At 51.5% G+C, this 26896-nt stretch overlaps 12 protein-coding genes and 1 non-coding gene across 13 annotated transcripts; 5 read left to right on the forward strand and 8 right to left on the reverse strand.

Moving 5' to 3' along the window:
- Positions 1-37: 37 nt before the first annotated feature.
- On the reverse strand, positions 38-3353 carry COCSADRAFT_38200 (uncharacterized protein). Its single transcript, XM_007702909.1, has 2 exons — positions 589-3353; positions 38-540 (listed from the first exon to the last, which is right to left on the reverse strand). The coding sequence occupies exons 1-2, from the start codon at positions 3322-3324 to the stop codon at positions 295-297; spliced, it is 2982 nt and encodes a 993-aa protein (XP_007701099.1). The 5' UTR covers positions 3325-3353; the 3' UTR covers positions 38-294.
- A 167-nt stretch (positions 3354-3520) lies between these two features.
- Positions 3521-5204, forward strand: COCSADRAFT_38201 (uncharacterized protein). The gene is made up of 5 exons (XM_007702910.1): positions 3521-3711; positions 3769-3818; positions 3871-3943; positions 4010-4499; positions 4568-5204. The coding sequence occupies exons 1-5, from the start codon at positions 3647-3649 to the stop codon at positions 5084-5086; spliced, it is 1197 nt and encodes a 398-aa protein (XP_007701100.1). The 5' UTR covers positions 3521-3646; the 3' UTR covers positions 5087-5204.
- A 484-nt stretch (positions 5205-5688) lies between these two features.
- COCSADRAFT_191532 (glycoside hydrolase family 16 protein) lies at positions 5689-7953 on the forward strand. The gene is made up of 2 exons (XM_007703334.1): positions 5689-6269; positions 6323-7953. Exons 1-2 carry the CDS (start codon positions 5926-5928, stop codon positions 7752-7754), a joined length of 1776 nt encoding a protein of 591 aa, XP_007701524.1. The 5' UTR covers positions 5689-5925; the 3' UTR covers positions 7755-7953.
- Positions 7954-8197: 244 nt separating this feature from the next.
- Positions 8198-8284, reverse strand: COCSADRAFT_t55. Its single transcript has one exon. It is a non-coding gene; the product is annotated as a tRNA-Ala (tRNA).
- A 269-nt stretch (positions 8285-8553) lies between these two features.
- On the reverse strand, positions 8554-10835 carry COCSADRAFT_120680 (uncharacterized protein; the record flags this gene model as incomplete). Its single annotated transcript, XM_007703335.1, has 2 exons — positions 8554-10442; positions 10607-10835. 2 exons carry the CDS (start codon positions 10833-10835, stop codon positions 8581-8583), a joined length of 2091 nt encoding a protein of 696 aa, XP_007701525.1. The 3' UTR covers positions 8554-8580.
- Positions 10836-11086: 251 nt separating this feature from the next.
- Positions 11087-14254, reverse strand: COCSADRAFT_200930 (uncharacterized protein). The gene is made up of 4 exons (XM_007703336.1): positions 13463-14254; positions 13072-13419; positions 12937-13023; positions 11087-12889 (listed from the first exon to the last, which is right to left on the reverse strand). The coding sequence occupies exons 1-4, from the start codon at positions 14244-14246 to the stop codon at positions 11256-11258; spliced, it is 2853 nt and encodes a 950-aa protein (XP_007701526.1). The 5' UTR covers positions 14247-14254; the 3' UTR covers positions 11087-11255.
- Positions 14255-14484: 230 nt separating this feature from the next.
- On the forward strand, positions 14485-16037 carry COCSADRAFT_161852 (uncharacterized protein; the record flags this gene model as incomplete). Its single annotated transcript, XM_007703337.1, has 5 exons — positions 14485-14543; positions 14598-14702; positions 14754-14759; positions 14827-15786; positions 15845-16037. 5 exons carry the CDS (start codon positions 14485-14487, stop codon positions 16035-16037), a joined length of 1323 nt encoding a protein of 440 aa, XP_007701527.1.
- A 180-nt stretch (positions 16038-16217) lies between these two features.
- Positions 16218-17259, reverse strand: COCSADRAFT_161853 (uncharacterized protein; the record flags this gene model as incomplete). The annotated part of the gene is made up of 2 exons (XM_007703338.1): positions 16218-17050; positions 17109-17259. 2 exons carry the CDS (start codon positions 17257-17259, stop codon positions 16218-16220), a joined length of 984 nt encoding a protein of 327 aa, XP_007701528.1.
- A 120-nt stretch (positions 17260-17379) lies between these two features.
- Positions 17380-18068, forward strand: COCSADRAFT_38205 (uncharacterized protein). The gene has a single exon (XM_007702911.1). The coding sequence runs from the start codon at positions 17655-17657 to the stop codon at positions 17832-17834; it is 180 nt and encodes a 59-aa protein (XP_007701101.1). The 5' UTR covers positions 17380-17654; the 3' UTR covers positions 17835-18068.
- Positions 18069-18755: 687 nt separating this feature from the next.
- Positions 18756-20004, reverse strand: COCSADRAFT_161855 (uncharacterized protein; the record flags this gene model as incomplete). The annotated part of the gene is made up of 3 exons (XM_007703339.1): positions 18756-19564; positions 19643-19720; positions 19821-20004. 3 exons carry the CDS (start codon positions 20002-20004, stop codon positions 18756-18758), a joined length of 1071 nt encoding a protein of 356 aa, XP_007701529.1.
- Positions 20005-20858: 854 nt separating this feature from the next.
- On the forward strand, positions 20859-21304 carry COCSADRAFT_340409 (uncharacterized protein). Its single transcript, XM_007703340.1, has one exon. The coding sequence runs from the start codon at positions 20921-20923 to the stop codon at positions 21224-21226; it is 306 nt and encodes a 101-aa protein (XP_007701530.1). The 5' UTR covers positions 20859-20920; the 3' UTR covers positions 21227-21304.
- Positions 21305-22317: 1013 nt separating this feature from the next.
- Positions 22318-24109, reverse strand: COCSADRAFT_93035 (uncharacterized protein; the record flags this gene model as incomplete). The annotated part of the gene is made up of 4 exons (XM_007703341.1): positions 22318-22494; positions 22549-22788; positions 22841-23484; positions 23539-24109. 4 exons carry the CDS (start codon positions 24107-24109, stop codon positions 22318-22320), a joined length of 1632 nt encoding a protein of 543 aa, XP_007701531.1.
- Positions 24110-24594: 485 nt separating this feature from the next.
- Positions 24595-26888, reverse strand: COCSADRAFT_38208 (uncharacterized protein). Its single transcript, XM_007702912.1, has 5 exons — positions 26637-26888; positions 26301-26580; positions 26117-26247; positions 25415-26068; positions 24595-25363 (listed from the first exon to the last, which is right to left on the reverse strand). The coding sequence occupies exons 1-5, from the start codon at positions 26754-26756 to the stop codon at positions 24848-24850; spliced, it is 1701 nt and encodes a 566-aa protein (XP_007701102.1). The 5' UTR covers positions 26757-26888; the 3' UTR covers positions 24595-24847.
- Between the last annotated feature and the right edge of the window lie 8 nt (positions 26889-26896).

The following is a 26896-nucleotide window of genomic DNA, read 5'->3' on the forward strand; positions in this document are numbered from 1 at the left end:
ACCTGAATATCTATACTTTTTTCAACATTCGTATGTCTAGATTCTCGCTTCAACAAATTGAGTCTGCGTCCGATGCTTCTTTGCTGATCAAATCCGTTTGTAAACACAGTCACGCACTATAAAGACAGAGAGCAGGATGGACATGGCGACGGGTATATTTTATTGCCAATCCTACTAGATGACCCCGAATACGGGATTTCCTACTCATAATGCTTTTGAATTACCTCCTTCGTTCATTCAAAATCGTGCGTTGACGCCATTACTCCATTGCATGGTATTACAAACATACATCTCCTATCCATCCAGCACGCCGCTTTCAATCAAACTACGGCATAACTCGGGCTCCAAAAACTTTTTGACAGTGACATCTTCAGCAAGGCCCTTTCTTCGTCGGGTCTTGAGCACAAAGTCGCGTGCTAGTTGTTGTGCGGTTGCGGGTTCGAGGGGGCGGGTTGAGATGCTTGTGTCGAGAGGGTCGCCAGGAACAATGGACCAGCGATCAAAGACAAGAGAGAGAGAGACCTGGCCTTGTGTGTGAATCTGATGAGAGTTAGTAGATGTTTGCGTTAAAGTAGATTGTATAAGTACCCTCAAATCGGTCTCGAAACCAAAAGAGTCGATGACCGGGATCAAACCGCGCACATTGTAAAGTGGAGTACCTGCAATAGGTCCATCTTGTAGAACGTGCCCTCTTCTCCGTGCAAGAACTGTGTAAAGACTACTCTTTGTGTCGGCTGGGCCAATCATACTGCACGAGTATACCGGCTCCATCAGTCTGGGACTCGCCATGAGGAATGATGAGTAGCATGCTCGTCGACTCGTGGGAATGATTTGGCCACCACCACGGAAAATAGCTTCCGATGCAAGCTCAACATCGGTAAGACGGAACTTTGTGTTGCGAATAGGCTCTTCGCAGAGCGGGCCCTCGCGCGTGGCCCAGCTGAAACCCTGTCGAAGGGTGTCTCGCACGCTTCGAAGAATCTTGCCGTCGACCTCTGTGGGGAGTGTGTCGTTTTGCAGGATGTTGGGGCCCATATCATCTGGTCCGAAAGCCCAAATATTGCGAGCTGCGAGCAGATCGTACCCGTAGTTTTGCTCAAAAAACTTGCCGACTACACGGACAGGATCCTTGATGTTGACTTTGCCTGCCTCGATATCTTCAGCGATTCCTGGATCTAGCGGCTCAGCAATCATGGTGAGCTTGTTCTTCTTGTTCGGCGTGGAAGCGTAGCACTTCATCGAAGACATCTCGACGACGGTCTCGCAGAACCGGGTGACTGGATCCGAGACCTTGATCTCCATGTCAGCATACAGCCGTCGGAGGTCGTGCAATACACAGTCCATGTAAAGCTCGCCAGTACCGAGAACCACGTGCTCTCCCGACTCCTCGACCTTTGTGGTGATTAGCGGATATGACTTGTTGATCTTGCGGAGACCGTCAAGCATCTTTGGTAGCTCAGAGGGGTTGATCGGTTCAACGGCAACCTTGAAGACGGATTCAAAAAAGTGCTTGATGGGCTTGAAGATGTAAGCGTCCTCCTCTTCCGGTAGTTTGGTTGCTACGATTGTTGCTGTCTTGACGATTGAGTTGTCGACACCGCCAAGCAACACCCAGTTGCCTGCTGGCACGCCACTGACTGGGATATTATACCTCGATTGGGCTATCCAAGTATCCGTAACTGTTGCGACAACCATGTCTTCCTCATCTTCAATTGTATAGCCTTCGCCAAGTACACGCACCGACTGCGGCGAAGTTGCGGTACCACTCAACACTCGACCAAGTGCAGTGAATGACTTTGCATCCGTCGCGTTGAAGAGCTTTGTGACGTGTACGACAAGGGGGCCGTTCTGGTCACACTTTTGCATCGCTTCGGCCGTCTTTGTGTCCAAAGGTCCGGTGTAGTGTTTTTGCAGAAGTCGTTGCGCACCTTCCTCTGGTGATGGAACGTGCTGCGTGATCATGTCTACAAAGCCCAAGGATGGACCGAAATACTGCTGACATACGAGTCGCATTAGCTCCTTTGCGTCCGCTTTGTATTCGGATGGCTTGAGCCGTATGCCCAGAGTTTCTAGCGTTTCCTTGAGATCATCCGGACTTTGACTGAGCGTATGCGAGTAGATCTTGTAAACAGGCTCTAGAATCCAGTGAACAAAAGACCGTTGCGATCCCTCCTCTTGCCGCTTGCGACTGAACTTGCGGCTTCCTGGATTGTAGAAAATATCGCCCCAAAGTCGCATGGCAAACTTATCAATGTCCAGTCCTTTCATGGGAACGCCGAATCCTGGAAGCTTCGAGGGGCCAGGATAGAAGTCGGAGTACATCTTGGCGAATGACTGAATGGTGAAGCACCATCTCATGCTGGAGCAGGCGAAAGCGACGTTGCCTTTTTCAGGGCTTACACGCCTGCTCTCACCACGACCAGGTATGGTGTTCTCAATGACAGTGTTGACCTCCTCGATGACGTGCTTTATCTTAAAGTATGCATCGCTCGGCGGCAGCTTCAGCTCCAGAATCAGGCGATCCATCTTGTTGACCACCAGCGTGAGAGGCAAGTCCTCGAGGACCGCATGTTTGATGACCTGCTCCGTGTTGACCTGCACACCCTCAACAACGTCAACCACCAACACCACTCCGTCTACCAAGCGCAATGAGGCGGCGACTTCGTCGGCGAAATTTACGTGACCGGGGGTGTCGAGTATGTTGAAAAGGTGCGACTTTGACTTTGTGTTCTGGAGCACTAGGCTCATTGGCGCCGCCTTGATTGAGAGACCGCGCTCGCGTTCGAGCACGTGTACGTCGGTGTAGCGCAGCTGCTCCTCTCGCTTCTTTCCCCTCTTGTAATCGAGGCGGTCCTGGATGTCGTGTGTCTCCATGACCAGCATGTCCATAAACGCAGTCTTTCCATGTTGTAGGTGTCCAGCAATGGCAATGTTCCGAATCTGATCTGGAAAGTTCATCAGATCAGTTAGCAGCTCTCTGGAATGGTAGACTGGTGGCAAGTCGGCCTCTTCAATCGAGAACTTCTTCTGCACGACTGGCGCGACAATGGGCTGGGCCAGAGATTGCGTGTCTTCCTCTTGCACCAGCACCTCGACATCGGGACCGTATACGTCCGAGGCGGAAGGGTAGTATTGCTTGTCCTCGTGCAGGACAACGGCGTTGGAAGGCCCATTGTCGACCTCCATCAACTGTTGGTTATTAGGCTCCGTCTCGTCTTCATCGTCGACGACATAGGCGTCGCCTGCATCGCCAACGCTCTGGACATCTTCGTCGGACTCAGCCTCGCCAATAAAGTTTCCGAACTCGTCGTAAAGGTCGTCCATGGTGGCTGCGGGGATAGTGCGCGTCGAACAGGTCGAAGCTATCGCAAAAGTCGGGAATGTCGCGAAAAGGTAACTTCCGCGTATGACAGGTTAGCGTGGGCGGTGAGGGTGGCAGCCAATAGGGGAGAAAGCGCGCTGCAGGGACCAAAACTGCCCGAGCAGGTTGCCCTGGTCGCCTCGCCGCTGTCGCAAGAAACTAATCTGGAAAAGGTTCAACTTTGCTACCGGATATATAAGTACAGAGGCAATCCAGTCGTCTGATCCTCTTTCAGCCCTCGTCCATCTTTCTATCTACTTTCCAGTTTCTGCAAGATACCCCAAAATGTCGTCTCTCCCTCCAGTCTACATTGTCTCGGCTGCCCGCACGCCCACGGGCATGTTCTTGGGGTATGTTGTGCTACCATGTGCAAAGGAGGGGCCATAGCCAGCTCACACAAAGAACAGCTCCCTCTCAAGCCTGAGTGCCATCCAGCTTGGCTCTCACGCCATCAAGTGTATGTTCTCCATGTTAGATTTCTCAGTGTTTAGTCTGACACTTCCGCGCAGCTGCCGTTGAACGTGCCGGCATCAAGCCCACCGATGTTGAGGAAGTCTTTGTTGGCAATGTCCTCTCCGCAAAGTAAGCATACTAGCAGCCCGATCCATGTATTCTCCATCAGATCAGTTGCTGACTTGTGGCTCCAAGCCTCGGCCAGAATCCCGCCCGCCAGTGTGCCATCGGCGCTGGCCTCCCCGAGTCGACCATAGCCACCACCGTCAACAAGGTGTGCGCCTCGTCTATCAAGGCCATCATTGTTGGTGCTCAGACCATTATGACTGGCAATGCCGAAATCGTCGTTGCTGCCGGAGCTGAGAGCATGTCCAACACACCCCACTATCTCCCCAACATGCGCAACGGCGCTAAGTTCGGAGACCAGTCACTGATCGACGGTCTTATCAAGGACGGTCTGACCGACGCCTACAAGAAGGAGCACATGGGACTTCAAGGCGAGGAGTGTGCCAGCGACCATGGCTTCACTCGTGAGGACCAGGACGCATACTGCATCCGTTCATACCAGAAGGCCATCGCCGCCCAAGAGGCCGGTTATTTCAAGGAGGAGATTACTCCAGTCGAGGTCCCCCAGGGACGTGGCAAGCCCCCAGTCGTTGTTGATGCCGATGACGAGCCCAAGAACGTAAGTAGTCATGGCACTACTATGGTTTTTAGTAATCCGTAAAACACCACTTGCTTACCTTTGTCTAGTTCAACGAGTCCAAGACCCGCACACTGAGGCCTGTGTTCAAGCCCAAGGACGGCACAGTCACTGCTGCCAATGCCTCACCGCTCTCTGACGGTGCCGCGGCCCTCGTCCTTGCTTCCGACGAGGCTGTCAAGAAGCACGGCCTCAAGCCCATTGCTAAGATCCTCGGCTGGGGTGATGCTGAGCAGAACCCCTCCAAGTTCACCACGGCCCCTGCTCTTGCCATGCCAAAGGCGCTGAAGCACGCCGGCGTGGAGCTGTCTGCCGTTGATGCTTTCGAGATTAACGAGGCCTTCAGTGTTGTTGCTCTCGCCAACATGAAGATCCTTGGTATTCAGGAGGACAAGGTCAACCTACACGGCGGTGCTGTTGCGATTGGCCACGCGCTGGGCGCTTCAGGTGCCAGGATCACAACCACACTGCTTGGTGTGCTAAGGCAGAAGAAGGGCAAGATTGGATGCGCTGGCATCTGCAACGGAGGTGGAGGTGCTTCCGCCATTGTTGTCGAATCGCTGGAGTAGACGTGTGATCTTGATAGAGGACGAGTCATGTTAGAAATAGAAAAAAGTTAATTACACACAAATACCCCGCCTAAAGCGCGAATTACAGAAAGAAGAAAATCTGCAAGATAGCCGACTACTTACTTTACACGTCGCCTGCCTACGTAGCCCTTGGTGATGAGATGATTGGTTTCAGGGACGGTAGAACATGTTTGTTCGCTTCGAAAGCGCTAGCGCGAGCGCCCGCTACTGGCTCGCGGCTCCTCTCGTGTATTCTATATTCAACCACTCCGCGTTTCAGGTCCACGCCAGCGAATCATCGCCAGCCAACTTCGGAGATGCCTCAGGCAATCGATAACAATGCTCTCTATCCGCAGGGGTACCGCATCCACCTGTTTCAAGCGCCACCACTCGCTTGCCAACAGCCCATCCGTCCATTTCGCATGAAACAGCGCACGTTTGGTTAAACATCCGACCAGCCTGCCTCAGCGCTACCAAACCTCCACCCCGGGCACCTGACTGGTTCCTGCAGCTCCCCTTACTGCGCCTAACCGGGGGAGATGCTCGATCCACCTGCAAATCTCCCACCGTTGAAACCAAGCCCATGTGGCCTAACGGGAGATGTACGCTCCCCCGGGCCCATCGAGTCTGTCCGCGAGGCTGCTTATGGCCAAATGCGTGGCTTTTGTGATTAGGGTATCGGTATTTGGCCCCCGTATATAGGTAGGCAGGTCGCATCTCTCCGACCGTCTGGTTGCCGTCCCGTACTCCCGTGCATTCAGTTCTTGCGTCTGTTTCTCTTCACGCGTCTAGTACGCAGTCATTCTTTACTTGATTCATTTTCTCTTGCCATCTTGACGATGCGTTTCTCCACACTCACTTCGGCTGCGGCCTTTTTCCAATTGAGCATAGCTGGCTATGTCCTCGAGGATGATTACATGACCGACTTTTACGGGTCGTTTGATTTCTTTACTAAACCTGACCCAACAAAGGGCTTCGTCAAGTATGTTGATGAGGACACGGCAAGGCAGACCAATCTCATCAACGCATCTGTCACTACCGGAGCATCATGGGGTGTAGACCACGAGAACGAGTGTCCAGAGGGAAGGCCTAGTATCCGCATAGAAAGCAAAAAGAAGTACAACAGTGGCTTGATTGTCGTCGATGTCGCTCACATGCCCTTTGGCTGCGGCACATGGCCAGCGTGAGTATACCCAAATATCAGTCCTTCCATAACAGAATGCTCAACATTGACAGATTCTGGACAACCGGACCCAATTGGCCCAAGAACGGCGAGATTGACATCATTGAAGGTGTCAACGACCAAATGAGCAACTCCATGACTCTTCACACAGGTCCTGGCTGCACAATTGGTTCCGACACCACCCAATTTGCCGGCAATGTAACCACAAAGAACTGCGATGTCAAGGCAAAAGGTCAAATGGACAACGCAGGATGCTCCATCGCAGACCGATCAACCAAGAGTTACGGTGCAGGCTTGAATGCGAACGGTGGAGGAGTCTACGCAACTCAGTGGACTTCTGATGCCATCAGTGTCTTCTTCTTCCCTCGCGGCTCCGTTCCGGAGGATGTTCTTGGTGACAACCCAGACCCCAGCGGATGGGGAAAGCCGTCCGCCAAGTTTGAGGGTGGTTGTGACATTGAGGACACATTCAAGCAGCAACAAATCGTCTTCGACACCACATTCTGCGGTGTCTGGGCTGGCAGCAGCAGTGTCTGGGGAGCCAGCTCCTGCTCAAAGAAGGCTGCTACATGCGAGGAGTGGGTACAAAACAACCCCGAAGCCTTCGCAGAAGCATACTGGACAGTCAATGCCTTGAAGGTCTACCAAGATAATGGCGAGGCTTCTGCTCCAGTACCTTCATCAGCGCCTCAGCAGAGCAGCGCTGCTTACATACCAGAGCCTGTCCCAACCGAGACAGTTGTCGTGTCTTCTACACTTGCTGGGCCAACTGGCTCTCCTGCCATACCGACTTCGGCCATCAAGCCATCTGTATCCAGTGTTGCCGTGCCCATTCCTACCAGCGAGACTGTCTCCGCCCCAGCCTCTGCCCCAATCGTAACTCCTCCCGCCTATGGAGCTCCCAGCGCCCCCAGCGTTCCCGATGCTTCAAGCCCTCCGGTCGAGAGCCCTACCGCTTCCGAAATCGCAGACGGCGCAAAGCCTGTTGCACCTCCAACCCAGATTGCAGCGCCAGCTCCAGGCCCAGCACCGACGGGCGCAGGTGGCATGCCTGGTTTCCAATGGCCTACAGGTGCCGGTGGTTCCAATGACAACGACACTGCACCAACATCGGCACCTGCCGTCTCACCTCCTCAAAACACTGGCACACCAACTCAAAACTCCAGTGATGCCGCCACTGTCCCCAGCCCCACACAAGGCATCCCTCAACCCTCAGGTCCCGCGGCTGCTCCTGAAGCGCCAGTACCCGCACCAGCCCCAACTAGTCCCGCCATTGCGCCCGTAGCTGCCCCAGTCGTTCCTGTCGTCACAGACACTGTTCAAGCCGTCTACACTGTCTATGAAACCGTGTACGCTACCGTAACTGCTAGCCCCACTGAAACACCTGCCCCTGCTGCTGCCCCTCCTGCTGCACGAAACGTGCGCATGGCAAGGTTCCTCAGGGAGCACAGACAGAGAATCACCAGGCACCATGCAAAGTTCTAGAGCCACGCATCTTCAAGGAAAATACGAAAATTGGCCGTGTAAGAAGCTATTGGGGGAAAAAGGTCAACACTGGTTGTTGACTTTTGGTTTATGACTGGGGTTATGGAGTACATGTGTATACCCTGATGATATTTTCTTTGTAGATACTTTTTCTTTCTTCTTCAAGAGTAGTAACAATATATCCTTTTCGTGATCTGCTATATACATTCTCAGACCTACCGTATTCACATTGATCCCATCCCCTCATTCCCTCACTTTACTTCTTCCACCATTACAAACAAGCAATACTCGTCCTCACATTGCCCCACTCTTAGGGTAAAGGTTAAAATAACTGCATGCCACTACAAAAGGCTAGATGGAGCGAGTGACTTTTATCCCCATGTGACAAGACACTCTATCTCCTGGAAACAACGATTGGAATAGCAAAAAAAAAGTGCAAAATGTGGACGCTGTGGGAATTGAACCCACGACCTTTCACAAGTACGCACGGAATATGCGAAGCGAAAATCATACCCCTAGACCAAGCGCCCGGTATTAGGTAATCGTTGAGATATTGTTGATATAATAATTATATATACTTGGGATGTAAAAAAACTTAGCAATACAGCATGGTTCACGAGCTAGTGGCATTAAATACTGACGATAATCACGTCGTGGTGATAGAGTGCCAAGGCGAAGTGGGATAAAAGAACCGCCAGTGTGGGGGCAGATAGCGCATGGGGATTTCGAAACGCAGGAATCAAATATGGATATCATTTCGTGATGATTTTCTTCTAGATAAGAAAGAAAGAAATGATATGACTCGACCATATACAAGAAAGTCTCCTCAGCGCAAACAAATGACTTCCTGCGTTTCCCCCTCCCTCAATATCTCCAGCTCTTTCCTGCCCATCTTCGCTACTTTCGTAACACCTACACGACGAAACGCCCTATACTCTACTTTTCCCTTCCCCGGCTCACTCGACTCAAGTACTACGCTACCTTCATACTTGAGCATCAAGCAGTACAAATCCCGATCTTCGTTTCGCATTGTACGTTTGGCATATGCACCTGGCATGCAATATAACTGGGCGTCTGGACCAAAAATGTCGGTGTCGGAAGTTGGGGCATCGAGATATATGTTGGCGTATTCTATTCGGAGTTTGGGTGCTGAGTTCGGTTTTAGGTGCCAGGTATAGGGTATGCCGTAGCCGGCGGGGCGCTGTATGAGATTGATGGCGTGGAGGTGGTCGGGAGCGAGGAGTATGTGGGCGGATTTTAGCATGCCGAAGGGGTTGTTTGGGTCGGCTGGGAAGACAGTGTGGGATATGACTTTGAAGAAGATGGTCTTGATGTATTTGTCTTGCAGCGAGGCGTAGTCTGTGATATCGCTGTAGGTTATTCCATGTGGAGTGGTTATGGATGCCCAAGACCATGAGGGTCCGCTTTCCGGGTGGCGTTGCCCTGGATTGTCATATGTGTCGTTGCCGCGGTAGATTTGATTTGCGGTCCATAGCAATTGGCTTCCGATGTGGCGACTCCATAGTCCGGCGACATATGTCTGGCTGTGGTCTGGGCTGAATAGCTCGTCTTGAAAAAGTTTTGCTATACCGCCCAATGCAGTGAGTTTGTCATTGTGCTTTGTAAGTTGTGTTCGTGAATAGGCTTCCACTATTTTCTTCCACAGTTCGTATATGTATATGTCTTTGATATGCTTGTCGTGATCTAGAAAGCTAATGAATCTTGCTTCACGGAATGAGCGCCCCGCAGCGACTGTAAGGTGCTTCAGGTGGCTTCTGTCGGCAAAACCATCGGTGCCGGATGGCTTGATTGCTAACTCACTCCAGGAGTAACTTTCACTGCTGTTAAACTCGTGACATTCCCAAGCGAGCTGGTTATATCCGAAATGGAGTACACGTGGCGCCAACAATCGCTCCTGGAAGACCCAGGCTCGTTGATTAACTGGGGAATTCTCGACGAGGTCGTCCCAAGCTGATGTATCGATCAAAGAGCATCTTATATGGGCATCGGTTTCTTCAACACTGTTTTCCAGTGTAGGATAGGGGCGTTCCGGATAATACACATCAATGTTGTTTTCCCGGAGAGGTTCTGGGCAGGGGTCGAAAAACAAGCCTCCTTTTGCGTCATATGCAGCAGTAGCAGAGAGGTTTAGAAAAGCCTTTCGATACACATTTCCCATATGACGAGTTTGTTCGAACCAGTCTTGTAGCTGCTCCTCCTCATTTTCACCATCCTCTTTGATAGGTTGTCGGATACAAAGCGAGTCGATCCATATGAAGCCGACCTTTTCTAGTCCTGCGGCGAATACGACAGCATCTCGGAATGTCTTGGGTAGCTCCTTCACTATGACACCCTCGGTTTTAAAGCGCTCCTCGTTTTTGAAAGTCATGCTCAGCGGTGGTGGCGAACCAAGTTTCGGGTTGCCCCAACAATGGCTCAGTGTGACGTAACGATCATTCTGATGCTTAGATGGGAGACAATCAGATATACTGCATGTATCTTGCTCAAAAATATAGTCCTTAGACTCAACCAGGCGTATTTTTGTGTTGTGTGGATCAGGGCTGGCGCGCAGCTCCTGCAAATCCAGTAGACGGCGAGGGTACCATTTTGCGCCAGGCTCTTCCCAAAAACTTGCGCATTTACAATCTTTCATCCAATTCTGCGCTGTTTTTTTAAGATCGCTCAGATCTTGACTACTGGTCATAGTGCTGTCTTTGTGATCTACCAGTGTCAGATAATTTTGTGTGTGTTTTCGAGTGCTTGTCTACCTGTTTCTACCAAGAAGAAATTACATTGGCGATAATTTTCGAGCTGAAAATCCAGCCTGAAAGTTCTTCTACCGGTCTTCTTACTATAGAATCTTTCCTTATTTAGTACTGCTAGAATGTCTAAAGGCTGATCTTGGGATAAATCTGTATCCGGACTCAGTGTCTTGGCCAATTTGGTACATATTAGACAATGCGTATCCGACTGTTGAAGTGCCTTTGTAGACTTATGATGAGTGAATAAATATCCGAAGGTGGAAGTCTTCTGTGCTCCTTTGTGCTTGCTGAGTACACCAGTGCATACTTCACAAAGCATTTTGAGTGTATTAATCCGATCGCAACTTAATGGCAAGACAAATGGCGAGCAGTTATATATCCCTCTCCTATTGTACAGTTAGTGATTGCATTGTGATATCTTCCACAAGATTTTATGTGATAGGATCGACGAATCTGTGCGCTGCATACTCTAAGTATCGCGGCGCTTAAAGTCTTGAGTTTGACGAGCCGCGCGGCTCTATTTTTACCACCTCTTCTCTCCAACAATGGCATACAGTCTGGGAATCTAATCGGTAATTCTCATATTTGCATGTGCAGAGTTGAACTTCTGATTGGTGTTCCCTCAAAAGCTCAGTCATGTATAGACGTTCATCTGACCATCATGCCACGTGACCCGTACATATGCGTAGTGTCCCTCGTTCAGTACCCTCCTTCAGCAAACCAATGAGATAAAATATGACTAGTAATCTATGAAAATACCTGCCATTCTCCTCTGATACTTCTCAACTACCTCTTGACACCTGACCACCACACCTGCCGCAAGCACTCTCACCTTCTCATCCTCCTCACTCCCAGCGCCCAAGCCGTCGAAAACCATCTTGACCCAAGCCTGCGTCTCCATAAGCTCTTTGCCTTGCTCGGTAGCAAGTCTCTCCTTATTCTCGTTCGTTTCCAACAACATCAGGAAGCCGAATAAAACGGCATTGAGTATGTTCTTGTCCTTACTGGCCAAACCGCGGACCGAGAGTAAGAGATCCCAGTACTCGCGTGTCATCTGGGGTAGTGCAAGAGTATTCGGACCTGATGCATTGAGGAGTATAGAAAGCGTTTGTAGGAATGGCGGTAAAAGGTGGGTGGAAGTGTAGATGGAGTCATTGTTGGCGCGAACCTGGAGCCACCAGCGTCCGGTAAGAGGAAAGAAGAAATTATCCGCTACGATTTGGGCGAGAGCATTCGGAATTGGCTTATGTCGCTTCTTTTCTACTTCCATGCGCGAAGAGAAGGTTCGCACTTTGAGAATGTTGGGCCCGCTGAGTTGGTCGGCTGCCTGTGATGCAATTGGGGAGAGCATTTCACGTGCCATATGACTTGATATCTTCGCCACTGATGGCCCATTTTTGTCTTCTGTGTAGATACCGTGGAGGTGTGGCGGAAGCTGCTTGCTAGGAAAGTCTGGTTTTGCGGGTATCATGTCATCGGTCGAAGTATCTTTCATTCCTGCCAGCTCGCGCGCTCCAATGCCGAGGGTTGTGAGCATAGATATGCGTTGTTGCAGACTGTAGTCGCCAGAGAAGAAAGATCGCGCAAACCACTGCGCCATCTGCGCCGGTTTTGCAAGCAATACAGCAATCAAAGCTTGCTGTCGTTGTTGCGCAAACTCGTCTAGCTCCGAGTTGTCTTGCAGACTTGTAAGTATTGTCGCGAGTTCCTCAAGATGATCAGTCACTTCGGTTCCAAAGTTTGCTTTGCGACGAATCAGAGATGCAGCCGTGGCTAAAGCAAGTTCGTGTCGGTCATAGTTTTCTTGGTCGCGAAGGCCGGTGATGAGATCCCGGATATAAACGGGCGCTGTGGGTTTATTGCGGTTGATGGCTGTAGGGTCATCTGTGTCGTCCTCCGGGTCAGAATCTGGTTTATCGTACATCATCAGATCTGTATCCTCGTCTCCTGAATCAGACATGACTTCAATGACTCGCGGTCCTTGTATTTCGGTTATCGCTGGAGATTTTGAGGTCTTGGGAAGTGATTTCGGTTTCGGCTGCGTCTTCTCCACTGAGACTGTGTTGTTCTGCTGAGTCTTGAGGTCTGTAGCATTCCCAGCTTTGTCGTCAATGTTGGTGAGCCGCTCGTACCAGCTTGCTTCTTCAGCTTCTGCCCCCTCCAGCTCAATCTTCAGTTGCAACTCCGGTTTGTCTACCATCTTGGAGATGGCAATACCAACAGAGATCCCCAAGAAACGGGCTCGCGCAGACGCAGCGCCGATTCGGTTCGACATTCCGTTGACATGATGGGACGATTTTGCCATCATGGTGAGGAACATAGGTTCTGAACGCTTGACGTAGCCACCACATACCGCCAAAGTTTGAGCAAGAGCTGAGTTTTGTTAGAGAGTTTCTTGGTAGAACTAAATCGTTACTTGCCTTCTTGTTGCAATACTGGGGTATGTCTGATATAGACTGAATCTCCAAAGAGTTTGATTAAGCTTTCCAAAAGGGTGTGTAATTTGTCTATGGCTGTCAGTACTGTTCATGTGTGTGAATACCGGCATTGCTTACCGTGGTCTTTCGCCAAAGCAGCTACGACACTTCGCCGAGCTGACAGTGAGTCATCTAGTACGGGTATTGTTGATCTTGTAAGTGTTGAGATAAGATGTTCTTTGAGGACATTGTTATCTTTAATTAGGTCATCAAACAAACCAGCAGCAGCATCTATAACAGGGGAGGATGCAATCGGCGAGTTTTTACTGACGACCTCATTTGAGAAATACTGCTTGGCCACAGATGTGATGATTGCATTCAGATACTTTCGCTGCTCAAATGTCTTCATGTGGGACAGTAGAGGCACGAGGTGCTTAACGCTACCATCGTTAATTATCGTCAGAAGTAGCGAGCTTACAATTTGATCTGACTCGTCAGCGCCATCCAATAACCAGGTAAACCAGCTTACCTGTGTAGCCTAATCCCAGAGCCTTTGAGCAGAGTTCTGCAGTAGCAGTGAGATGGTCATCGCTTTCAGACCCGCGCTCCAGCAAAACAGCCATGTTCCGACCTAGCCATTCTGCATACTCCTTGCCTTCTGCAAGCCAGCTGGATACTCTCGATGTGTCATTGTTTTTCTTCAGAACATCCTCAGCCTCTGCTGCAATCGACAGTAGACGTCCCGATACTACTTGGGCAAGATACTCTTTCCATATAAGCTTCTTCTGTATGGCGTTCTTGCCGAACGACAAAACGTCTTGCAGTATGAGAAATGACGTCTCATCACTATGCAGTATCAGATCCAAAACCTCTAACGCATCTGAGATGTGTTCAGCTGTATTCCGCTCTTCTCCAGGTTTCTTCTTCTGACGACTATCCACGATGAGCGACCGAAGTCTTGTAACAATATGTCCCAGACTCGTTGGATTTCGAAGGATTTTTCCAATTTTCTTTGCTTCTTTTTGGTCTTTGATTGATCTCCAGTAGTTGGGAATGGTATCGTTCACAAGTTGATGAGCGACGCTTGCATTGAGCGGGTCCGGAAGTAAGAGGCTAAACCCCTCTACAGTGAGGTAATCTAGAACACTGTTTACAGTCGTCCGACTGGGCTGATATTTCAACGCTTTTAGTGCTGTTTCTGCAGAGTCAATGGCCACTGCATCTTCTTGTGCGTTTAGGCTCCTAACCTCTTGGATAAGAAGCTCGCTACGATTGATTTTGCTGGTAGAAACCGCCGTTAAAAAATCGGCCATGGTATCCGATTCATCCAAGGAAAAAGGTGAATGAATGCGTCAAGAACGGTGACTTTACCAGCCTACTGCAATGTTGCGTAGCCGGAGATGCGTAGTGTACTGTGCCCAATCGGCGATTCCTTCCCATGCGCAGACCCGCATGCTAGCGTCTTGGCGGTCCGTCTACACTCTGATGCCTATGACTACTGTTTGCTCTGCTGGACTGATAATACATCAACCTTCTACACATTTACCGAATATGGCTGTTAACGTCAACGATATGGGGGCTGCATCAACAGCCAATCCACGGGCCCGGTGGTAAGCTACAGAAAGCCGAAGATACCCAAGCTCAGCGCTGATACAACGCGATAGGAAGTACCTCGATAGGTTTTTGACTCGCAAGGGACCTTTTACAGATGAGGATAGCTTCATGGCTGGTGAACAAGTCATTGAGTATCTGAGCAATCTCAAAGTTCTGTAAGTATGTTGTGTTTGTAACCACACGAAATATGAGCTAATCCGACGCAGCGTCATGTGAGTCTATCATCAAGCCAAACGGAAGTCGCCCCTTGCATCCAGCATGTTTCCTGACGAGATGCAGCGGAGCTGGTGGTCTAGGGTGTGAAATTCTTAAGAACCTTGCCCTCTCAGGCTTCAAGGATATCCACGTAATCGACATGGACACAATTGACGTCAGCAACCTGAATCGGCAATTCCTCTTCCGGGCTTCAGACGTAGGAAAGTACAAGGCAGAAACCGCCGCTGCATTCGTAGAAAAGCGCGTCAAAGACGTCAAAATCACTCCGTACTGTGGCAAGATCCAGGACAAGGACGAAGCATACTACATGCAATTCGGTCTCATTGTTTGCGGCCTAGACTCCATTGAGGCACGACGTTGGATCAACGCCACGCTCGTGGGCATGGTAGATGAGAACGACCCGGATTCTATGAAGCCGTTGATCGATGGCGGCACAGAGGGCTTTAAAGGCCAAGCACGTGTCATCTTCCCCACCATGACCTCGTGCATTGAATGCCAACTAGACATGCACGCGCCCCGCGCTGCAGTGCCTCTTTGTACACTCGCCACTATTCCCCGGCAGCCGCAACATTGCATCGAATGGGCACACATCATCGCATGGGAGGAGGAACGCAAGGATATTACCCTAGATACCGATGACCCAGAGCACATCACCTGGCTCTTCAACAAAGCCACTGCCCGCGCCAAGGAATTCAACATTGATGGAGTAACATACAGCATGACCCAAGGAGTCGTCAAGAACATCATCCCAGCAATTGCCAGTACGAACGCTATTGTAGCAGCGAGCTGCTGCAACGAGGCGTTCAAAGTGGCAACCAACAGCAATCCTTTCCTAGGCTACCCAGGCATGGACAATTACATGATGTATACCGGGGACGACTCTGTATACACATATACGTTTGAGCACCAGAAGAAGGATGATTGTCCTGTATGCAGTGCCGGAAATATCGCGCGACCCCTCCAGATCCTCCCTGGTATTACGCTGCAAGAGTTTATTGAGGGGTTAGCGGAACGTCCAGAAGCGTACGTTTTCACTTCTGCATTGGCTATACAAGAATGCTGTACTGATGATATGATGTAGGCAACTCAAGAAACCCTCGATTCGCACAGGTGAAAAGTCACTCTATATGCAGCTTGCAGGTCTGGAGGAGCAGACGCGGCCCAACTTGGAGAAGAAGATGGTTGATTTGGTCGAGGAGGGCGAGGAGTTGCTTATTACGGACAAGAGTTTCCCGACGCAGTTCAAGTATAAGGTTGTCTGGGCATCGAAGTAGGCCAAGTAAGAACAAACTCCCTGTTCGAACAGGCAGAGTAGGAAAATGATTCATGGTGCAACCATTGATGTATTACACATAAAGCCTGTGGAATAGATACAACTGGCCGTCACATGTCCCTTCCGTATCCTTTGATTGCCTCTAGATCATACAAGTATCATCCGCATGTCCCAACCTCTTCTATTGTACAACAGTCTCCTTCTTTTCCACACCTTTAACCTCCACTGGCTCAGCCTCCTCAATCACTTCCTGACCAAACGGCTCAGCATCTCCATCCAGCACGCGCCGGACCTTCAAACGCGCCTCAGCACCAAACATGCCAACAACGCCAATCCGCTTCTCAAGCGGTCCCCAAATCTTAACTGGCGGACTCTCACCCTTGAACAGCTCTCTCCCCGCATGTATCAATTCATTCGCCGCAAAGCTTCCTTTAGCGTACTTAGGCTCATAGGGAACGCGATCCCACTCTTTACGCTGCAGGCGAAGCAACTGCTGCGTCATAGCATCTGAAATGGTATCACCGAGCTCTACATCAGCGAGCTTCGTGCTCATGGTTTCGTCGCCTCCAGATGTCTTTTCTCGACGCTTGGGCCCCGCTTCACCGCGGTTGTTCCCCGCTGTGCTGCGTTTCCCGCCGGTGGCTGGTCTGCGGGCGTCGCGACCGCGCAGGTTGGGACCCCGAGTGGCGCCTCCTGGTGCTGGGCGGCTCATACGCAGTGTGGAAGGGGCGCGGACCATTTGGCCTTGTGGAGGGGCCGAGCCGCGGGTTGTCCTTGGGCCTGCAGTGTTGCGTGCGGCGCGGGCGCTGGCGTCTTGCTGGGTGTTGGCTGGAGCACTGTCTTCGGGGATGAAGCCATATTCGTTGGCTTGAGTGGTGGGGGAGCGGGGGGTTCGTTGTAGCATTTGGCCGCTGGGGAAGGAACCTCGTGCGAGTGCGCCGGGCTGGCGGCGGTATTGCAGCGAAGCAATCTGCTTGAGAGCAGTGGCTGAGCGTACTCTGCGGGAGTTTGGCGCTGCATTTGTGTCAATACAGCGGTTCTTAGGCGTACAATTGAAAGACTGAAGACGTACGCTGGGCGGGCGACGCATCGCTGGGTTGCTCTTCCAGCCTCCTCGCCGAGCTGTGCAATGCTCTCGATGAGCAAGCCTGTACCGAGGCTACATCTGCTCCCAATGAGCGCCGCAGCGCACCCATTGAAGCGTACATTTGTCGTTGAGCCATGCCGGAATGGATAGCAATCGATTGTGTGATTGCACGCTCAACTCCAAACTTTCGGATCACGAAGTCTTGGCGGAAGCAGGGATCCTTGCTCCCAAGTTAACGCTCCGCACCACGTGCTCTGTGCTTCACTCTGCCATGTGACTTGGCGTTTGCATTCACCATAAAGACACTCATCTCATCTCCCCCTCCTCATACAACCTATTCATTCGTTAACTGTAAACAACAATTTCCCATCCACCACTCTCACCGCCACCCAACCGCAATCCTTTTACCACCCAACACATCATCGCTCTGGGATCCCTCTAACCGCCCTCCTCCACCCAAACAAAATTCACGCCGCGCCACCCCTTAATCACATCCCACACACATCCATCTTACTTTACTTAGCCAAAACCATGCTCCGCCGCGCCCCTACCACAATCACGCTTACGCAAAACGACATTGAGCAGTGGGAAGCGATGCGCCAGCGCAAGTTGTACGAGGCCAAGCAGCAGCAGGTAGAGCAAGAGCAGCAACAGGCTAGTCGGGAGGAGGCGAAGGCGAGAAGTAAGAAGGATAGGATTATGGGGGCTTGAGAGGGGTGAAGTGAGCAGGGGATGTATGGGGAGATCTTGGGATCGTTTGCTTGTAATACGATTCAATAGAAGGGGGAGAGGGCGCGTAAGGGAGTGGGAACTGGAGTATGAGCAAGTTTAATTATTTTCCACATCCTCTCTCGTAAAGAATTGAAAAAGCAATTCAAAGTCAGCATATTGGGAGGCAAATACTTGGATCGCTGTAGAGTTCATCTAGAAAGATAATGCAACTCTTAACATCATCAAAGTCAAAAGCAAAGACTAGTATGTTCACTACTTTTCATCACAGCATTAGAATTACCATATTAAAAACCCTAGAAAACTAGGTCCCATCTACTGCAGCAAGGATTCCGCCCCGGAGGGGGGGGAGGGAATGGTGTAGTAAAAGCGGAACAAAATAAAGAACTTCATGCGTGCAGAAAAAACAGAGAATAAGAATTGAAGAAAAAAACGCACACACACACAAACACATCATAACAAGGGAGTGACCAAAGAAGACACAGCTAATGAGCAAAAAAAGAGAACCCTCGGTATATCCCATATTTCCCTTTCCATCATGATAATCCCTCTCTCCGTCAAAAGGAAAAAAAAGGGAAAAAGAAGATGAACGCCATCTATAGAGAAAAAACGCCAAGAGGATGCTTTGGCACAGCAGAAAAAAAGGAATGACATGCGCCCAGCGGATCTCAAGTTTAAAACCGCCTGCGGCCCCCTTCTTTCCCCCGTCTCCAATGTCGAAGCAGAGCTCTCTGTATTTCCTCTCCCCCCGCCTTGAAAAAAAGGACTTCATCAATTCATCGTCATGGTTGGTTTGTGTGGCACACAAGACACGCGCCACTTCTGCTACAAGCTCTTATAGCAACCACACCGGGGTATATCAAATCCTTCATAGAGCGCTGGTTAATCAGCTACTTCGGCTCTTTAATCCTTGCTGAACCGCTTCTTAAGCCAACTCTTGCGCTTTTCCCCTGCATTGCTGCTGTTCTTGGACAGAATCTTGGGCCGTGTCTGCTCGGAGGCTGGGGCGCTGCCACTGTCCAATTTGATGGGCGCTGGTGCAGGCTGCATGGCGTGTTTCGGGGGTTGCGGGGGTGAGCCGTTTGAATACATGCCGTTATGCTGAGGCGGAGGCGGAGGCGGAGCTTCATAACCGGGGCGCTCGCCAAACTCTTCGAGAATAGGCCCTCTGCCAAAGTTATTGATAAAGGCGTATTGCGATGACAAATCTTGCTGGGGTGGCTGGACGGGTACGCCGCGCTCGATCGAACTGTTCTCGCTGCTGGGGTCGTTGGAGTATGGACCGTCGCTATGACTACCATTGGAGCCGTTGGTATGTACCGTGTCGCGGGACTTTTGGTATCCGTTCACGGGATAGACACCCTGCATACTCTGCCTGTTGGTCCATCCCGGGTCCGACTGCATCCGGTTGCCGTACCGCATCCGTGGGGGTGGTGGTCCTCCGCCGACAGGTCCGCCATAGCCGTGGCCGTCTGCATAGCTATCGCGACCGTATTGCCTCTGAGGAAAGTAGCTGGCATTGGAGTGGCGGCTCTGGTCATTGTAGCCTCCGCCATAGTAGCTACTCCGTCGGCTTCCATGGTCTGTGTTATCGACGCGCATAGACTGCGACCGACGCCTATATTCGCCATCAATGGCGGCTTCGAAAGAGCGGATCGTGTCGAGCGGGCGCTCCCATCTAGAACGAGTGGGGTTGGAGAGATCAGGATCGACTGTGGGCCGTTTGTTAGACTGTGATGCTCAAAGCGCGATAGCATTGAGGATAGCAAAAGAACAAAAGCACAACATACCAATTGGGTTACCAGAGGAATCGGTATGCTGGAATGAGCGTAGAGACTGGAGCGTAGGCTTCTCGAGCGCAGCGGCAACTGGATCAAGCGGTCAGCAAAGGCCATGTCGAGCGCTCAACAAAAGCAGGGTCAGGTAGGGCACAGCAGTGCAGGACCGCAGGAAGGGCAGCAGACATACTGGGCTGTAGCTCGTTCATAGCGTTGTTTGGATCCGCCTTTGAATTGGGGTCAAGGTGCTCGCTGAACTTGCGCTCGTGCTTGGAGGAAGGACTCTTTGGGCTCTTTGGCGCGGGCGGGTCGCGACTTTTGTTGCTGTGGAAGCTGAGGCCTCGCTGGCGCGGTTTCTGAGTCGGGTTCTCCATTGTAAAAGCGGAGTCAGGTTCGGTTGGGGGGGAGCGCGCGCTTCAGTTACCCAGTTTTTTTTTACTTTCTTTCCTTTTTCGCTTTCCCTGTTTTTAGGACGACGATTACACTTTGCTCCAAGAAGGCTGGCGGCGGACGGGTATGGCGGACCAGGTCTGTGAGTGGGCGGCGGGTGTGAACGCACGCGAAAGTGATCCCAGCGCGACAAGATGTGGGTAGTGTGGGTAGTGGGTTAAATGATAAGGCGAGTAAGACGGGGCTATGGCTATGACAATGGGTGTCGCAAAAACACACGAGGGATGTAAGAGAGATTGTGGCAGCGATATGAGCGGGCGAGATGAAGTGGGTGGCCGGGACAATAGTACTTGTGGTTTTCTGGCATAGGTCAGGTCAGGCAAAGTAAGCTGCGAATACGACGCGCGGTACGTAGAGGCTTCGCCATTTCGGCCCTGCGACTTACCCACGACGACTCGTCATCAACGGCGCCGCCCAGCTATCCCGATTGGAGTCTAAGACGATCTACGTCCACAGCCGATCCACTTTCTGAAACGCAGAGAGCAAAGCCCTGGCGCGGAGCTTGCTTCGGACCTGGGCCAAGCAAGACAACGGACAGATGCAACCGGACAGATGCAACCGGACAGTCGGCAGATGGGCTTACCGTCTTATCTACACGCCCTTATTTACTCAGACATCGACTGACCAGCGACAAACAATGAGTGCATACACATTTTCTTAGCATGTCCATCGATCCACACCATCTGTCACGCTTGCTAAAACCCGATCCCCCGCGGCCACATCTGGGAATCGCCCGATAGTATGTACATAGACTGCACAAATTTAGACAGCATCGATAGTCCGTCTGCCAGATAGGGCCTGACTACCCGCGCGCCGGTCCCAGCCACAATGATCTGACCTATGCGTTTGCCATCATCAAAAACCTGTCCAGCCTCCGTCTGTTCCGCCACTCTATTTTGCAACTCGACGGGCGACAAACAAAACAATGATTTCTTCTTCTGCCTTGATTGCTTGCTTGCTTGCCAGTCCGCAGCCATCAATTGCATCCGTCCCCCCATTCACCAAAGGACAAACACACCCAAAGTGCCAAGCCCTTACCCTGGCCCGCCAGCAACAAAAACAACTCCCCAAAGGGTACACTATACACGCAAGCTGCCCTGCAACCCCCCAGCCCAGAGCACACCCTCTGCATCAGCACTTGCATAATACCTCCCTCCCTCCCCCCTCCTCTTACCCTGGCAGTAGTCTAGCTCGCCCTTCCCCTCCCCTATCACAAAAAACACCCTCCCCCCTCCCACGCTATTCATGCAATATCCTACCCAAAATCAAGAAAAAAATCCCCCCACTATACCTTAGCACATTAGCGTGGCCGAACACCTTTGGACAAGCTGGCATCGCCGCATTGGCGCCAGCAACGCCCGCCGTTTTAGACACTACACTACACTACCCTACACTACTTTTACTTGAAAAACCACGCAAAAACCCCGTGTTGGCCCTGCCAAACATGATTTTGTTAAAACACAATACATATACATATACACGGTAATGATGACATGAGGGGGTACCCGCGCTGCATCGGCGATTGCGTATAGCTTTTCCATGTGTTAACTACAGGCCAAGGTAGTCTCGTAATGCGTATGTGGGTGGTGGTTATCCTTGCACATAGATCTGCTGTTCTGCCCTTTGCCACGGACGTAATTGGGGGGGGGGGGAGCGTGCGAGGAATAAAAGATGAAAGGTAGTTAGTTAATGTACTGTGTACGTTACGTTACGTACGTAGTGTGTATGTGTGTGTGTTTTTTGCATACTTGGATGCACAAATTACTGTAAGCTGCCAACGAATCTTCTCGTTCAATTGCCCGGACGGGAAGCGTTTGGGGCGTTCCGAGTGGAGCCGAATACCATGCCTGTCCAAGCCGTTTTTGTGAGCTGGGCTGGTGAGTGATTATGACCTCAGCTGTTTTTTCTCTCCGATTTCCCCGATGGTGGCTGAGTCACGTGCGTCTTACTTCAAAGAGGGAAAGTGGCTTGGCATTTGCCTGACTCTTCCATACATACTCTAAGGTAACTTGATGCAGACGGTCAGAACTCTGAAGAGATTACAGCAATCACAAGGTCAAATAAGCTTATTTTTTTCAAATTTTAAGGTTTTGTACTAGATGGTTCATTTTACTTCCTCCAGCGGTTAATTGTTTCTTTTTTTGTAGTTTGGTCCCTTGCTCATATAACCAAGAACGCCCACCTCACTGGCAAGAGAGACCGCGCAACAACAAGAGAATACGTCAGATTTTGTTTACTTAGCTGTGAGTCGGCATGTTGACCGACGCCTTTGTCGCGACTGCGTCCTCGCTCCTCCACAGGCTTGTCACCGTCTTTTGCTGTGTGTAGAAGAGTAGTCCTGGCTTTCCGTAGAATGTGTTTGCGCCGCCTCCTGCAACCGACTTCTTATTGCCGGTGAAGGAGAACATGGGGAGCTGCGCTGTTGTTAACATCCGTTCGTATTCATTGAGGCTAGCCGGCACACTTACAGGGACTGGAATCGGCACATTGATACCAACCTGACCTGCCTCAATCTCGCGCTGGAAACGGCCGGCAGTCGCCCCTGAGCGGGTGAAGATGGCGGTACCATTTCCGTACTCATTTGCGTTAATCATGTCAATGGCCTCGTCAATCGTCTCCACGTTTAGGCACACAAGCACTGGCCCAAAGATTTCCTCCTTGTAGCACTTCATGTGGGGCTTGACGTTGGCGATAATGGTAGGGCCGACCTATGACCTCAATTAGTCTGATGTTACATATCCACACACCGCCACTACTTACCCAGTTGCCATTGGCATACTTCTCAGACGGCGGCTTTTGGCCGCGCCCGTCAAGGAGAATAGTCGCACCCTCCTCCTCAGCACTGGCAATCAGGTCTTCGATTCTCTTCTTAGACTCTGGGCTGATGACAGGTCCAAGATCGGCGCCGTCCTCGAAACCACCGTTCATGGAAAGGTCCTTTGCGCGCTCGGCAATCTCAGGAACCCAGTCCTTTGTCTCACCAATCATGACCAAGGTACTCAAAGCCATGCATCGCTGCCCGGCGGCTCCGAAAGCAGCACCGGCAATAGCATTGAGAGCGTGATTCTTGTTGCAGTCGGGAAGCACAGCAGCGTGGTTCTTGGCGCCCAAATTGGCCTGTACACGTTTGCCTTGAGCAGATGCGCGTGCGTAAATGTATTCTCCAGCCTTGTTGCTTCCTACAAAGCTAATGGCCTTGATGCGTGGCTCGTCAATGATGAAGTCGACAGTCTTGGCCGAACCGTGAATAATGTTGATGACACCAGGAGGGAAGCCAGCCTTCTCGGCAAGCTCAGCCAGAATCATACACGCACCGGGGTCGCGTTCCGAGGGCTTGATAACAACAGTGTTACCTGTCACAGCAGCTATGGGAATAGTCCAGAGCGGAATCATGGCGGGAAAGTCTTGCCAAACACATTAGCAGTATCCTTGTGTAGCACCTCAGGTCTTGTACTCACTGAAAGGGCAAATGGCAGCCACAACACCTAGTGGCTCCCTGTAGCTGCGTGTCTCCATGTCCTTGGCGACCTCGAGCACTTCGCCCGTCATCTGGGTTGTGATACCGCATGCCGTCTCTGCGACCTGTAGACCGCGAAGCACATCGCCTCGGGCGTCTGCAAACGTCTTGCCCTGTTCGAGTGTGATGCTGGCTGCTAGCCTGTCCCAGTTCTCGCGGATCAAGTGTGTGTATTTGAACAAGATCTGCTGCCTGTGAAGCAAGCTCGTCTCCTTCCATGGCTTGAAAGCTTTCTCGGCGCTATCCACGGCCGCCTTGAGCTCCTCATCCGTGCTTTGCGGAACCCGTGTCACCAGGTTGTTGGTCGCTGGGTCATGCAGATCAATCCATTGTGTAGCCTTGGAGGCGACAAACTGGTTGTCGATAAAGTTCTGTGTGTCTGCCGGCGATTGGATTGGCTCGTGGTTCATGGGGTACGACTCGGCTGCTGCAGACGATGCTGGCTTCAGGTGCTGAGCGGTGGCATGTAGCCGCCGAGCAGCAACCTTGCTTTGATTGATGGGAGTCGACATTCTGGTGAATAGAGGAGTTGCGCGAACCAAGGACGAACGAGCGGTCAGCGTCGGGAGGCGGGCCAGCGCTCGGCGGGAGGCCATATTGCTCTAAGGCAGTTGCCGGGTCGAGTGTGGGGGAATACGATGCGAGAGTTCAAGACCGACTTGAGGAGAAACCGAGAAAGTCCTGCGACGCAATCCACAAGGTGAATTGAACTATATTATTAGAGAGAACAAGTCCACGTGTTATCCAAAAAAGCACCTCTGCCTGTTAAGGGAAACTTGTTCCGGGCTACCGTTTGTAACCAACCGTCGGAGCTCTGGAGAAGAGGGCCCCGCAGTCCACTCCCGAGGTAGCCCTGGCTATCCAAGGCTTATCCTCACCTCCGCGGCGTCTACCGCGTCTGTGTGGTCTGTGTGGTCTACGGGGTCGTACACTACTATCACGCGCCCTCAATACCACATCTGCACACCATACGAGCACATTTCGGTTTCGATCACGTTGCGTGTGTCATTTAATGCGTATTCTTTCTTCAGAAATTGCATACTTTATTTGCCTAGTATTAGATCACGACACTGTAGCAATAACGCCATAGAGCTCAAAATGTTATATAACCACAGTTCTGAAAAAAAGCCTTCATGCCGGGTCGGGTGAATCCTCCCAGACCAACTCGCATTCGTGAGGCATTTATGTTTTCCACATCCCGCACTCTCTCAACTAGACATGCTTTTTGCAACAACACCGCTGTCTACTATCTATGAGGCATTTGCTCGCGTGTTACGCTTGTTGACCTCGGCCTGAGCCTTCTCAGATCCAGTAGCGACAGCCACGGCGGCCTTGTCCTTGGCCTTTCCGGCAGCGTCCTTGGCCTTCTTCGCCTGGGCCTTGACCTGCTCTGCTGAGGGAGCACCACCAGATCCAAGAAGAGCGGTGGCGAGGATGGCAATGATGGTGATAGCTAGAACACCAATACCGCCAGCAACCTCGGGAACAAACTTGACGGCCTCAACGGGATCACGCTTGGCAATCTCAACAAAGAGGTTGAACTTCTCCTTGACATAGAGAACCGGGTCATCCTGGAAGACGAGGTCAGAGGGCGACTTGGGCTTATCCTCAGACTTGGGCTTGGTGGCCTCCTCCTCCGCCTTCTCAGCGGGGTGCTTGATGTCAAATGTCTCAGCCTTGAACTTCTCGGCGTCCTCGATGGAGTGGCCAATGTAGATGTTGTCGAAGAGAATGTCCTTAGACATGGTCCAGATCTCGAAACCAATCTATTGCAATGTTAGCGAGAAACCACAACAAATTAGACGTAAGGAACTTACAGCGCCAATGGGCTCAAAGTTGGCCGGGGTCTTGTCCTCAAAGTAGTCAGGGTTGGCAATCTTGCGGGGAGCCCAGACACCCTTGTAAGCAGGGTTGTCGATGAAAGGAGCGGTCCACTTGCCCTTGTAGGCAGGGTTCTTCTTCATAGGAGGCTCCCACTTGCCGCAGCCAGAGACTTCGTCACACTTGGGGTTGGGAACAGTGGGTGGGATCCAGTCACCATCCTCCTCGTCATCCCAGTCCTCGGGCTTCTCAGCCTCTGGGTCAGGAATGGTCTTGGGTTCATCCTCGAGCCAGTCCTCAGGCTTGGTGGCCTCTTCGTCGACAATCTCAAATGGAGCGTCCTCGTCCCAGTCCTCGGGCTTGGTAGCCTCGGGGTCAGGGATACGGGCCTCATCAACCCAGTCTTCTGGCTTGGAGTCCTTAGGGTCGTCAATCTCCTCTGGGGGGTTGATAGAGGGATCAAAGTCCTCAAGGAGGGTACCGTTGCGAGTAGACTCGCCGTCGATCTTGATCTCAAAGGTCTGGTCGGGCTTGACAATGAGAGTGTAGAGGGTCGAGGTCTTGACGATACGCGCCATAGGAGGGTTCTTGAGGTGCTTCTCCTCGTACTCGCCGGTCTTGGGGTTTTTGTGGCGGAAAATGAAGTGGACCTAGAACGTCAGCATTGAAGTATAGAAGAGCAAGTCATTATTACGTACCTTGTTGGTAGCACCGCACTTGTCGGGACCAAACATGATGATGTATGGCGAGGCATTGGAGAATTCCTCGGCGTGAAGGGCTGCGTTGTCCTGGAGGAGCTTCAAGTACGCACCACCGCAGTCAAGACCGTCTGTTTTCATGTCAGAATGCCAATGTAGCCCAAGTCATAGCGACAAGACTCACTCTGAAGCTTAACTTCGTACTGAACAACGAGGGTGTTATCCTTGTTGTCAATGGCCTTGGGAAACTTGGCGGAGATGGCATGGTGAGCGGCCTGGTCCTTGATAACCAATCCCTTGTCACCCTCAATGCCCTTGAGCACAGAAGGCTCCTCGACGGCCCAGGTACCAACGTATGCCCACTCCTCTTCGTCATTGACCTCCTTCTTCGCATTTGAGCGTTTCCATCGAGTTTCCCAGTCGTCAGTGAATTGCTCGAGGAAGGGTGCCTTGACTGTTGTGGCCTGCAAAAAACGTCAGTGAATGCTTCTCTTGAACGAGGAGCAGTGTGGAAACATACCTTGAAGGTAGGCTTTGTGATGGCGGATGAGGGCGAGGCCTCGGCTTCGGGGGAGCTGGCGTCTTCTGCGCGCACAAAGGCGGCAGCGAGCGCAGCGGTAGCACCAATTGCAAAGCGCATTGTGCGTGCCTGCCGTCTAGGAAGAGCAGAGGACTTGAATCAGGGTGGAGTGGAGGGTTGAAGGGAAGTCTGGGGCGAAGTGGTAGCTAAATAAATGCGGGCGTTGTACTCTAGCTCAAGGCCACGGTGGTCAACTTCAG

The sequence above is a fragment of the Bipolaris sorokiniana genome, assembly GCF_000338995.1.
Source record: "Bipolaris sorokiniana ND90Pr unplaced genomic scaffold COCSAscaffold_9, whole genome shotgun sequence".
In the NCBI taxonomy this organism is placed as follows: domain Eukaryota; kingdom Fungi; phylum Ascomycota; class Dothideomycetes; order Pleosporales; family Pleosporaceae; genus Bipolaris; species Bipolaris sorokiniana.

What these genes read in the sequence shown, in the direction of transcription:
- COCSADRAFT_38201 (XM_007702910.1), top strand. Translation starts at nt 3,647, where the DNA reads ATGTCGTCTCTCCCTCCAGTCTACATTGTCTCGGCTGCCCGCACGCCC. An exon ending in CCCACGGGCATGTTCTTGGG is followed by an intron (nt 3,712 to 3,768) that starts GTATGTTGTGCT and finishes CACAAAGAACAG; the next exon opens with CTCCCTCTCAAGCCTGAGTG. An exon ending in TGGCTCTCACGCCATCAAGT is followed by an intron (nt 3,819 to 3,870) that starts GTATGTTCTCCA and finishes ACTTCCGCGCAG; the next exon opens with CTGCCGTTGAACGTGCCGGC.
- COCSADRAFT_340409 (XM_007703340.1), top strand. Translation starts at nt 20,921, where the DNA reads ATGCGTTTGCCATCATCAAAAACCTGTCCAGCCTCCGTCTGTTCCGCC.
- COCSADRAFT_38205 (XM_007702911.1), top strand. Translation starts at nt 17,655, where the DNA reads ATGCTCCGCCGCGCCCCTACCACAATCACGCTTACGCAAAACGACATT.
- COCSADRAFT_38200 (XM_007702909.1), bottom strand. Translation starts at nt 3,324, where the DNA reads ATGGACGACCTTTACGACGAGTTCGGAAACTTTATTGGCGAGGCTGAG. An exon ending in GTTTCGAGACCGATTTGAGG is followed by an intron (nt 541 to 588) that starts GTACTTATACAA and finishes AACTCTCATCAG; the next exon opens with ATTCACACACAAGGCCAGGT.
- COCSADRAFT_200930 (XM_007703336.1), bottom strand. Translation starts at nt 14,246, where the DNA reads ATGGCCGATTTTTTAACGGCGGTTTCTACCAGCAAAATCAATCGTAGC. An exon ending in TCTGGGATTAGGCTACACAG is followed by an intron (nt 13,420 to 13,462) that starts GTAAGCTGGTTT and finishes CTGACGAGTCAG; the next exon opens with ATCAAATTGTAAGCTCGCTA. An exon ending in CCCAGTATTGCAACAAGAAG is followed by an intron (nt 12,890 to 12,936) that starts GCAAGTAACGAT and finishes AACAAAACTCAG; the next exon opens with CTCTTGCTCAAACTTTGGCG.
- COCSADRAFT_38208 (XM_007702912.1), bottom strand. Translation starts at nt 26,756, where the DNA reads ATGCGCTTTGCAATTGGTGCTACCGCTGCGCTCGCTGCCGCCTTTGTG. An exon ending in GTACGAAGTTAAGCTTCAGA is followed by an intron (nt 26,248 to 26,300) that starts GTGAGTCTTGTC and finishes ACATGAAAACAG; the next exon opens with ACGGTCTTGACTGCGGTGGT. An exon ending in ACTTTGAGCCCATTGGCGCT is followed by an intron (nt 25,364 to 25,414) that starts GTAAGTTCCTTA and finishes ACATTGCAATAG; the next exon opens with ATTGGTTTCGAGATCTGGAC.
- COCSADRAFT_191532 (XM_007703334.1), top strand. Translation starts at nt 5,926, where the DNA reads ATGCGTTTCTCCACACTCACTTCGGCTGCGGCCTTTTTCCAATTGAGC. An exon ending in GGCTGCGGCACATGGCCAGC is followed by an intron (nt 6,270 to 6,322) that starts GTGAGTATACCC and finishes CAACATTGACAG; the next exon opens with ATTCTGGACAACCGGACCCA.